Source organism: Osmerus eperlanus, chromosome 5, assembly GCF_963692335.1.
Source record: "Osmerus eperlanus chromosome 5, fOsmEpe2.1, whole genome shotgun sequence".
NCBI lineage: Eukaryota > Metazoa > Chordata > Actinopteri > Osmeriformes > Osmeridae > Osmerus > Osmerus eperlanus.
Genome location: NC_085022.1, coordinates 5,865,278 through 5,876,284, shown reverse-complemented (window position 1 = coordinate 5,876,284; position 11,007 = coordinate 5,865,278). Strand labels below are relative to the sequence as shown.

General features: G+C 49.3%; 2 protein-coding genes across 5 annotated transcripts in view; one reads left to right on the top strand and one right to left on the bottom strand.

Annotated features, from left to right (window-relative positions):
* The window catches only part of necab2 (N-terminal EF-hand calcium binding protein 2), a 29,418-nt gene extending 24,228 nt beyond the window's left edge, over window positions 1-5,190 (top strand). For all 4 annotated transcript variants that reach the window (XM_062461412.1, XM_062461410.1, XM_062461411.1 and 1 more), the window contains 4 exons: window positions 1,055-1,167; window positions 1,915-1,992; window positions 2,217-2,308; window positions 2,528-5,190. In XM_062461412.1, the coding sequence (XP_062317396.1) occupies window positions 1,055-1,167; window positions 1,915-1,992; window positions 2,217-2,308; window positions 2,528-2,556 (312 nt within the window). In that variant the 3' untranslated portion in view covers window positions 2,557-5,190. The remainder of the gene's footprint in view (window positions 1-1,054; window positions 1,168-1,914; window positions 1,993-2,216; window positions 2,309-2,527) is intronic.
* Window positions 5,191-5,365: 175 nt separating this feature from the next.
* slc38a8a (solute carrier family 38 member 8a) lies at window positions 5,366-10,347 on the bottom strand. Its single transcript, XM_062461408.1, has 9 exons — window positions 10,057-10,347; window positions 9,310-9,508; window positions 8,727-8,883; window positions 7,723-7,818; window positions 7,405-7,462; window positions 7,197-7,311; window positions 6,754-6,901; window positions 6,129-6,328; window positions 5,366-5,990 (listed from the first exon to the last, which is right to left on the bottom strand). The coding sequence occupies exons 1-9, from the start codon at window positions 10,243-10,245 to the stop codon at window positions 5,836-5,838; spliced, it is 1,317 nt and encodes a 438-aa protein (XP_062317392.1). The 5' UTR covers window positions 10,246-10,347; the 3' UTR covers window positions 5,366-5,835.
* Window positions 10,348-11,007: the final 660 nt, after the last annotated feature.

Below are 11,007 nucleotides of genomic sequence, written 5' to 3'. Positions count from 1 at the left end.
AGAGAGAGAGAGAGAGAGAGAGAGAGAGAGAGAGAGAGAGGGAGGGAGGGAGGGAGGGAGGGAGGGAGGGAGGGAGGGAGGGGGAGAGGGGGAGAGGGGGAGAGGGGGAGAGGGGGAGAGGGGGAGAGAGATGATTGTTTTTTTATATTACAGCGGTGAACAGTGCCTTTGATATCTTTATGACCAGAGATGGTCAAATACTCAATAAAGGAGTCTTGTACAGTCCAGTCAGTGACCTCCAGTGATCTATCACACATACGTGTGCACGCACACACATGCTTCCACACAGAGACTGACACATACAGTCACTCACACTTTATAGTGTCATCTTCACAGCAGGGAAAGGTATTGATTTCTGCCGTCACTCACACTGCTACAAGGCTTCCAGATCTACACACACACACTCACCTACCCTCACAAACACACTCACACTCACCTACACACACACTCACACACACACTCACCTACCCTCACACACACACACACTGACTCACACACTCACTCTCTGACAAACAGGAAACACAACACACTCACACGTACACACACACTCTCACAGTTACTGACTCACACATACAAGTACAGTACACCCAGCAGCAGATGGTTTCAGCAGCAGAAGGTGGAGCAGGAAATGTAATAACAGTGATTTGTTCTAAGGCAGCATGGGTAATGTAGTGTGTGTGATTGAGTTTGTAGTGCATTAGCAGCCTGGCTCTGGAGACGAGCGGGGGTTTAGCTGTCACGCGTTCGCTTGCAATGGCTCTGGACGTGGCTGTACGCTGGGGTGGTTTTATAGAGAACGTTACTGCAGCAGACTGGAGCAATCTAAACCCTAGAGTAGTTCATCAGACCAGACTCCATACTGGAGACACAGCAGATACAGAGCATTAGAGTTAGTTACCGCGGCAACAACATTATCACCTCCACATCCATCACACTGACGTCTGAACAGGATCACAGTCACTGGGAGATCACGTCTGGTTATCTCCAGTAACCGTAATTTCAGATCGTAAACAGGATCTTTCTCTCCATCCCTCCCTCCCTCCTGTCTCCGCAGTCCTTGTTCCTGATTCGCCAGGAGATGGTGGTTACCCAGAAGCACCTGGGAGAGTACTGTGAGGCGCTGAAACAGTATCTGAAGAACGTGTCGGCCCAGAAAGACTGCTTCCAGTAAGATCTCTCCTTCCACCTGCCTGTCTGGGGGGTAGGCTCAGCAACACAGCACAACACTAAAGCTGAAAATGATTAGTTGTCCCCTAATCCATGGGAATCTATCATAGACCAAAGCTACAGTAACTTTACCTGTGTGTGTGTGTGTGTGTGTGTGTTTGTGTGTCTGCTTGTGTGAATGTGTGTGTGTCTGCTTGTGTGAGTATGTATGTGTGTGTGTGTGTGTGTATGTGTGTGTGTGTGTGAAGGGGGGGGGTGAAGGATAGAAGGAGGGAAGGAATGGAGAGAGCTGCTAAATAATTGATCACTAAGGAGTTGCTCCCTGTCTCCTCCTGAATGGCCCATTACTCTCTCCTTCTCTTCTCTCTTTCCTCCCCTTGGTCTCTCTTTCCCTCGCCCTGATCTCCTGTTCCCTCCCCCTGATGACTCTTTCTCCTCTCTCTCTGCTCTCTGTTAATATTTGGTCAAGCGTTTCTTTCCTGGACATGCCATAGACACACCAGCAATCTCACATCAACACAAGCAGTGTCAATGCAACATCAGTCCATCTGAGCTCAAATGTCAAACTACTGCCCTCTTGTGGAGTCGATACACAACCTAATCTCTCTTTTCACCTCCCCCCCACTACTCCCCCACCCTGCCCTGCTGTACTCTCCCTCCTCCCTCACCCCCAAACCCTCTACCTCCTCCCTCACCCCCATCCCCCGCCCCCCCACACACACACACACACACACACATCCTCTCCAGTGTGACAGCGGTGCGTCTGCCAGACGGACTGTCCTTCGTTGTCTATGAATTCTGGGATGGAGAGGAGGAGTGGAAGAGGTGAGTTTCCTCCCGATCGACCACTCAGCAGGGGGGCAGAACGTGGGGAGGGATGGGGGGTGCTGTCTAGGGAGGGGGAGGGGGTTAGTTATGTCACCAGTTCATGGAGGGGGAGTGCTTGGAGTGTGTGTGTGCATGTGTGTGTGTAAGAGAGCATGTGTGTGACAGTGTGTGTGTGTGAGAGTGTGTGTGTGTGTAGCTAATGCCTTCTCCGTCTACCCCAGGCATCTCCAGTCTGGGCCCACGAAGGCATTCCAGCATGTGAAGGTGGACACACTGTGTCAGCCTGAAGCTGTGTCTACTGTAGCTGTGCCAGGTGGGTAACACACACTTCCGCTCAAACACACACATCACAACACATACACACACAAACATCACATACACACCTCACATACACACACGCACAGCTGGAGCCATCAGCACAGATGAGAGCCGGTACAGATAGGTAGCAAAATGTAGAAATATGTCTAACCACCACCCTCTCCTCTGTTTTCCCCTCTCCTCTCCTCTCCTTTCTTCTCTCTATCTCCTGCAGCCGCCTGGTGCAGTCTGAACAGAGACTGATGAGGGGCGTGGCCGAAAGCCATACCCCCCCACACACCTCCCCCAACCCCTCCCCCTCATGCCTCTCACCCCCCCCCTCCACCCTGCCCCCACCCCTCTGTAAGTTAATGTTTACACAGTAGCAAATGAAATATGTCGATTGCAGTGAATATTGAGCGGCAGGATTATCTCCATACATCTTCACAATGTAGCAGTCACCCTGTGTTTGAATTCACAATGGAAAAGGGATTTGTAGCAGTTGACCAAAGGTTCGATTTCCCTTGGAGCGTAACCTCGCGGTCAATCTGTGCTGGTCAAATTGCTCCATGTAGCGGTCACCTAATGGTCAAGTGGACCATGGAGCAGCTACTTTATAGTCAATCTGTATCATGTAGCGGTCATCTAATGGTCAACTTCTCCATGTAGCGGTTATCTAATGGTCAACAAAAAAGAAAATTGACCTGCATGTCACCCTGTCTGATTCTGAGCCTGCTTTTTAAGAGAAAGTAACATATGTAAATGGACAGGATAGAGAGGGGAGGAGAAGAGATGTAGAAGTGAGACTGAAAGGAACTGAGTAAGATACAGTGATTGTCTGTGAGGGGAGGGGAGGGGAGGGGCAGAAGGAGAAAACTGGAGAAATAAATTGCGACGGGGAGATAAAACAATACGAAGTATCGACAGGTATCTCTGTGACAGGTATCTCTGTGTTCTCCATTGTGCAGCTGAATCTTGTTTTTCCCTGTCGTGTTTGACAAGTGTTTTTGTTTGAATCAGCGATGGATATTTTAGCTGTCTAGTGACATTTATTCCTATGAATTCCTGTTCTTCTATGATTCTATTATGATTCTGGCGTTCAGTTTGTGTTGGTGTCTGTAGTGTTCTAGTGTGGGACCTCCTCCTATCAGTCACTCCCAGACGGTTTACATTCAGAGAGAACTCCTCCACAATCTCAGAGAGGAGGACAGGGGAGGGGCGGGATAGAGAAGAAGGAGGTGTGGGAAATGAAGGACTGTGTTGAGGTCTGAGGTTAGGGGACAGGTTTAGGTTATGGGTGGAGGGGCAGTGCGACAGGGGAGTGGGTTCTAGTGAATGAAAACTTCCCGGAACTGCAGCTACGGTAGCTCTCTCACTTGACCTCCACACCACAATGTTCATTGCAATTAACCAAAAGAGCCTAAGTGTTCACGTCTTGACGCAGCCAATGACAGGACTAGGTTCATGTTGTACCGACCAATGCGAATGTCCATCCACCCACTCAGCTTTCGAGATCATTGAAGATCAACCACAGCCCAGCTAAAACCCAACCACGTGGAACCCAACCACAACCTACAGTAGACAAAACACAATGCAACCCAATCGAACACATCCAACTCTTACCTAACCACATTTGAACCATAACCTTTACCTCCCTGGACCTCAACACAACCACAATCAGACAGCCACCCTGAAAGCACAATGTAAATGGATAAATATTGTAATTCTAAAGATATATATATCATATATATATATAAACATTTGAAGGCATTAGAAATGATGAAAACAGAACCTATTGACGTTTTACATGTAAAAGGTTGAATTATTTAGGAGTCACTGATCTTTGTTTACCTGTAGAGGGCGTAATCTCCCCCCTCACCCGCTCCTCTCAGATGTAGACAGACTGATAGCCTGTTGTCTTGACAAATCCAGAACACCTCTTTCACTGACTGTTGAGTTCATTAGCAGTAATAATCCCCTCTCCTTCAGTCAGGGACAGTAATATCTACCTACCTACCTGCCCAGGTCACCCCTCACCCCCTCGCAGAAACCAGGAACGTATGCATCCTGATTGGTTTACAAGAGGGGAGACAGTTCTGAGATCTGGGCTACCCTGAGCAACACTGCGATGCAGACCCAGACAACACTGTCTGCCAGACCATTAACAGGGAGAACAGAGATGAATCTAGACAGGGTGATAGGATAGAAATACCTCAACTAGACACGGCAATAGTATAGAAATACCACAATATGGATGGATGGATGGATGGACACAGGGTAGTAGTATAGATATACTACAACTACACAGCAAGACAGTATAGAAATATCACAACTAGACAGTATGATATTATAGAAACACTCCAACTAGACAGGACACCCACAAACAGTGATTCCAGTATTTTTCTTTCCTGAAAGAGACCTGGTGTGTGTCAGGCTGGCTCTCTGTGTTCTGCTGGGCTTGGTTCAGTGTGTGTGGGGTCTAATGTTCCTCCACCCTACCTTCAACATTCATGGCTGTTCCCTGACTGTGCTAGCTACTGTTTTCTATCCTTCACTGAGTGCATGATCTAGCTGAATGTCCAGTAACAGGTTTGCCGTAGTCTTTAGCTATGCTACTGTATGGGTTTGGTGCATTTCTTATGTTTATTTTCTAGTATTATTCCTATAAAGGAGACAAAATAAATATATAAATATACATATATAGAAAATGGCAGAATGAACCTTCACTTTTAAGGCAATGTTTATGAAATAACACTTCTGCTCACGTATGTTTCAGTAACAAGGCGTTCTCTCTCTGAGTGTTGAGACTTATTGCAGGGATGCAAGTATTCTATTTCGTCTTCAATCTTTGTTGAAGTTCTAGACCATGTAGAGTGATGCGATTCAATAAAACAAATGAGACAACTCATGTACAGCTTTCTATGAGAATACCCACACACTTGCATACACACCCATTCCCCAACACACACAAACACAGGCATGAATCATGAATCAGCACTTACAGGAATACTGAAAGCACTTTTGCCATATTTTAATGAATGAACCTATGTTGAAAATAATAGGTCCCGGTTTCATATAAAAACATTTTGTTTATTCAGAGATACAGTGTTATGCAGAGTGGTGTCTATATACATAACAAACAAGGTTATAAGCCTGGCTTAGCGTGTGTTGCCATAGACAACCGAGATCAACGCGACACACATGCCATGTTATGCAGTTGCCAGGAGACAACACTTTACGTTAGCACCAATCATCAGTATAAAAACATCAGCATGACATAATTCACAGAAAACGCCAAATGGTATCATGATCATGTATTATGAACCTGATCTTCATCTTGGTATGGCTTGAAACAGGGAGCTTCTCCTCTCCAACAGAAAGTTCCAGCACGTTTTCACAAGGGTGGTCGCTGTGGTAACCAGTCGTTCACAGTTCACGGATGGCCCTCGTGGTAACAGGCGGTTGTCCGGGGGCGACGGATTATTATGAAAAAAAATTACAATATATATTTGGAGGATGATGCGCCGGATGTTGCCAGGTTGGTCAGACGTGGTGGAGGAGCTGCATGATGGCGGTGGTGGTGCTCTGGCCGAAGATGAAGGCCCCGCAGAGCAGGGTGACGGAGCCCCAGGAGGTCAGGGCCAGGCGTGTCCACCACGACACCGGCTCCGACTGCATGGCGAAGATCAGACACAGACCTGTGGGGGCGGGCTGTCACTCAACATGTCCTACACACTCCAGCAGGTGGTGTGTGTGTGGCCGTGCTAACAGGCAGTGTCTGTGTGTGTGTCTGTGTGTGTGTGTGTGTGCGGTGCGAGAGGGAGTTTCTGAGCCACCTGGGAAGATGAAGATGAAGAAGGCGCTGATCCCTCCGATGACGATGATGACCTTGCTGATGTCCGGTACGAACATGGCGATCAGCATCGTCACGGTGATCCACGCCACCGTCAGGCCGTACCTGCAACGACTCTCAAACGCCTCGGTCACCACGGCGACACGCCGTCGCAGGGTTAGCAGGGGTGCCTGGATGACCGATCTGCGAGAGGGTCAAATCACACACAGACACACACACACACACACACACACAATCTGACACTCTGACAATATACATTCTCATTGGTTGGTTTGATTCCCATTTCCTCCTGTCAGTGTGTCAAACTGTCCTTGAGCAAGAAACTCAATTTGCTTTATATTTTCTGCCTCTCTTTCATCCATTCACACACACACAAATAACACACCAATATGCTTCATCGGTGTGTGATTGTGTGTGTGAAGCGGTGAAAGAGAGGCAAAAAATATAAAGTCAAATGATGACCCGTAAGGTAGAAAAGCACTATTTAAGTGCAGTCCACGTCCACATTCGAAGCACACACAAATCACACCTGGTTTGACCAGAGAGTAGAAACACTGCTCTGATTGGCTGGGAGGAAATCTGTGGGAGGAGCCAGCAGTGTGTATTACCTGACGAGCAGCACCACTATGGGGTAGATGGTGACTATGGAGATCCCAAACAGCACTCTGGCGACGAACATCAGAACATCGTTGCCTCGGTACGACATCAGAATGTCCGCCGCCACATCCTCCCCAAATGTCAAGTACCCATAAATCCCTGCAGCAGACAGAAAGTGTTACCATGGTGAACAGGAAGCGCTTTGTCACACAACAGCCAATGTTATGTGGCACGGTCTTTCAACAAAATGAGACCTATCTCCTCCTCCTTGCTTGGATGGAGAAATCCCTGATGGATGAGTTCAGAATGTGCATTTCCACACTTAATCCCATACCGTTAGTATTGGAGATCAGGGAGATCAGGAAATGCAAAAAGGAGACATTTCTAAATGGTTTCAACTAAGCCTACAGCAGACAGGAGAGATGTCTGGATGATGTTTGGATGAAGTTCTGACCAGTGAGAGAGTAGATGATGAGGCAGATAACCATGGAAACCACAGAGATAAACACCCAATGGGAGAGCTTCTTGTTCTCCATGCTGCTGTAGATGGTGATGCTAGCCTCGTGGCACTGAAAATACAGGAAATAAACAGGAAGTGACCAGGAAGAACAGAGGAAGTACACAACTGGCTTCTTCCTTACGAACCCTGAGCGTAGACTCACCTGGAAGCCAAAACAGATACTGGGAATCACACTAAACATGGAGGCCCAGGAACTGATGCTGCGTGCACACACACACACACACACACACACACACGCACACACACACATAAATAAGAGAAAAAGAGTCTTTTATAAAAGATATGATATGACCTTCTAGGCAACAACCGTCTTTACAAAAACACACCTGTCAGTCACTCTTAACATTTAAACCATTTAATATCTCACATTCAGAAAGAGTGCAGGAGGAGAGGAGAATACAAGAGAATAGGACAAGGGGATAGGAGGGGAGAGGACAGGAGAGGAAAGATATCTACCCACCCACTGCTGTAACCTGACACATTCTGTGCTGGTCTGGTGTGGTACTTAATTATGATGGCGACAGTCAGGTAGGTGGCAGCCAGGGTTCCTAACACACTGGAGAGGGTGGTGGAGGAGAGGAGGACGAGAGGAAGAGGAGGAGACGTAGGTGGAGGAGAGGAGGACGAGAGGAAGAGGAGGAGACGTAGGTGGAGGAGAGGAGGACGAGAGGAAGAGGAGGAGACGTAGGTGGAGGAGAGGAGGACGAGAGGAAGAGGAGGAGACGTAGGTGGAGGAGAGGAGGACGAGAGGAAGAGGAGGAGACGTAGGTGGAGGAGAGGAGGACGAGAGGAAGAGGAGGAGACGTAGGTGGAGGAGAGGAGGACGAGAGGAAGAGGAGGAGACGTAGGTGGAGGAGAGGAGGACGAGAGGAAGAGGAGGAGACGTAGGTGGAGGAGAGGAGGACAAGAGGAAGAGGAGGAGACGTAGGTGGAGGAGAGGAGGACGAGAGGAAGAGGAGGAGACGTAGGTGGAGGAGAGGAGGACGAGAGGAAGAGGAGGAGACGTAGGTGGAGGAGAGGAGGACGAGAGGAAGAGGAGGAGACGTAGGTGGAGGAGAGGAGGACGAGAGGAAGAGGAGGAGACGTAGGTGGAGGAGAGGAGGACGAGAGGAAGAGGAGGAGACGTAGGTGGAGGAGAGGAGGACAAGAGGAAGAGGAGGAGACGTAGGTGGAGGAGGGGAGGAGGAAAGTAGGAGGGGGGGAGAAGGGGAGGAGGAGAAGAGGGTGGAGGAAGGGTGGGGGGGAGAAGGAGGAGGGGAGGAGGAGGAGGAGAGAAGACAGAAGTTAGGATACTTGAAGGGTTCTTGATTTGACTTTCACCACCCAACGAAACTACTAGTGTTCTCATGCACAAATACCAATGCACCGACCTCACCCTTCCGTAGACAGAGCGAGTTAAATAGACCGTACCACAGAGCGCGGCTCGATGTGTGTGTGAGCAAGCGTGTGCGTGCGTTTCCTGACCTGATGTACTTCTGGAAGCTGATCTCTTTGGGGATGGAGAGGGGGAGGACGAGAAAGACACAGAGCAGGGTGAGGGCGAGGCGCTGGTCGGTGTACCAGAGGTGCGGCATGTCAGCCTCCGGACGTCTGGTCACCAGCTCGTACAGGGAAGCACACACTGACACACACACACACAATAGGCTACGATCACTCAGATGTACTGCTGAAGGATGTCTTGGTGTTCATCTACTACCATGCGTGTCTGGTGTGCGGGGTGTGTGCTGTGTGTATGTTTGTGGCGTGTGGTGTGTGTGGCATGTGGGGTGTGTGCAGTGTGTGTGTTTGGCATGTGGGGTGTGTGTTGGTGTGTGGTGTGTGTGGCATGTGCAGTGTGTGCAGTGTGTGGCATGTGGTGTGTGTGGCATGTGTGGTGTGTGTAGTTTGTGTGTTTGGCATGTGGGGTGTGTGCTGTGTGTTGGTGTGTGGTGTGTGGTGTGTGTGGCATGTGCAGTGTGTGCAGTGTGTATGTGTGTGGTGTGTGTCGCATGTGGGGTGTGTGCAGTGTGTGTGTTTGGCGTGTGGGGTGTGCTTTGTGTGGCCTTACGTTTCTCCAGCTGGTCCTCCACGATGATCAGGAAGGCCACGGAGATGGCGAACAGGTTGAAGATGAACACCACATTACACATCTGGCCAATCGCAGGGCCGCAGACGCCCCGTACTACGCCCTGATAGGTCGTCTGGCCACTGATGGAGGAGGAGTACCCCAGGATGACCAGCCCACTGATCAGGAAGATCATGCATACCTGGGGAGGGGGAGAGGGGTCATAGTAACAGATAGGTTTAATGAAAAACCCATGATGAAAAGCTTGGAAATCAACAGAAGGGAGATGCCTGGAGAAGGGAACGAGTGCCCACGGGACATGGCTACTCCTTAACCTGTTCTAGGAGAAAATTGTGTTTCCTGTGGATTTTCGCAACGACTTTAATCTAGCCAACCTGGTTTTCGTGACACTATCGGCTGGGGAGACATATCGCCCTTGACCTCAAACAATGATCACTGTCAGTTCGACCCTACAGTAACGACTGGTCTCTTATACATGCTAATCTATTACCGCTCACACTTATTGTACAGTCGATTTTCACATGAATCCGTGTGTACACGCAATCCATGTCTATAGCACATCATCCCACAAGTGTTTTAAACACCAGACACATCATATACAAGCATTCTAGTTCACTTGACCAACGAGAGCGCCCCTCATCTCTCTCCAGGTGCTGAGTTATTTCTCAACAGACGCAATAAAGCATGACCTCAGGCTAACCGCAATTTTATCTCGTTTGAATCACAAACCATTTCCACCGCGACGGCGGCGCGGATCCCTCCTGCACGCTCGAAAGCCCAGGGGAAGTTAAGTAGACCGGCGCCCAGGGCAGACTTCAGCATGATGAAGATCGCACCCAGCGAGCTGAGCCGCGGGCTGCCCGAATCTAACGCGGGCTTTGCCAGCAGGCTGATGCTCTCTCTCGCCAACTCTTCCATGCTCTGGCGGGCACACTGGCTCCGACAAACTCTTGAAGGAACTTCTGTGGTGTTCAATAATCAATGTGACCTTACGAGGGGAGGGAGAAAGTGGCAGGAGAGAGGGGGGGGGGGGGGGTGGTAACGTAAGCAGGGGTCGGAGAGGGGAAGGAAGGAGGAGTGTCTTCTAAGTTTCCAAACTAATCGTGGCCATGAACCGTGTAGCATCACTTGATTCCCGACCACCTAGGTGTAGTCAGTATCATAGACAAAGTTTAATACTCATCCGTTATTTAGTCTCATTGTTCTAATAAACTGTCACAATGTGGGTTAGTCAGGAAACGGTGGAGGTCTGGTTTTGTTGTGGAGGAGGTTTTGGTTGACTGTCACATCCAGGGATTTCAGCCGTACCGGGAGAGGGGGAGATTTGGGTACCAGGGTTGGAATGCCTTGGCTGAACGTCACCTCCAGGAATATCAAGAAGAGATGGGTGGAAGAATAGGGGAGGAGCGCGGAGCGGAATGCCAAGTCTGTCTCTCCTCGCGAGGACGAGAGGGAGGCTGGTGATTGGTTGGCGGCTGTCCTGGTGTCTGGGAACAAGGGCATGTGACAGCGTTTAGTAGGAACGATTTTTAAATCCCATCAGCGCACAGGGTTGTGTGTGTGTGTGAGGTATATATAGAGGCTACACCAATGAGAACACGAATAATGAATAGCAAAAACTGAGTCCTCTTCTGTTCCGTTTCATCGACGGTCCGTACGCATCCGAGGACACTTTTGCTT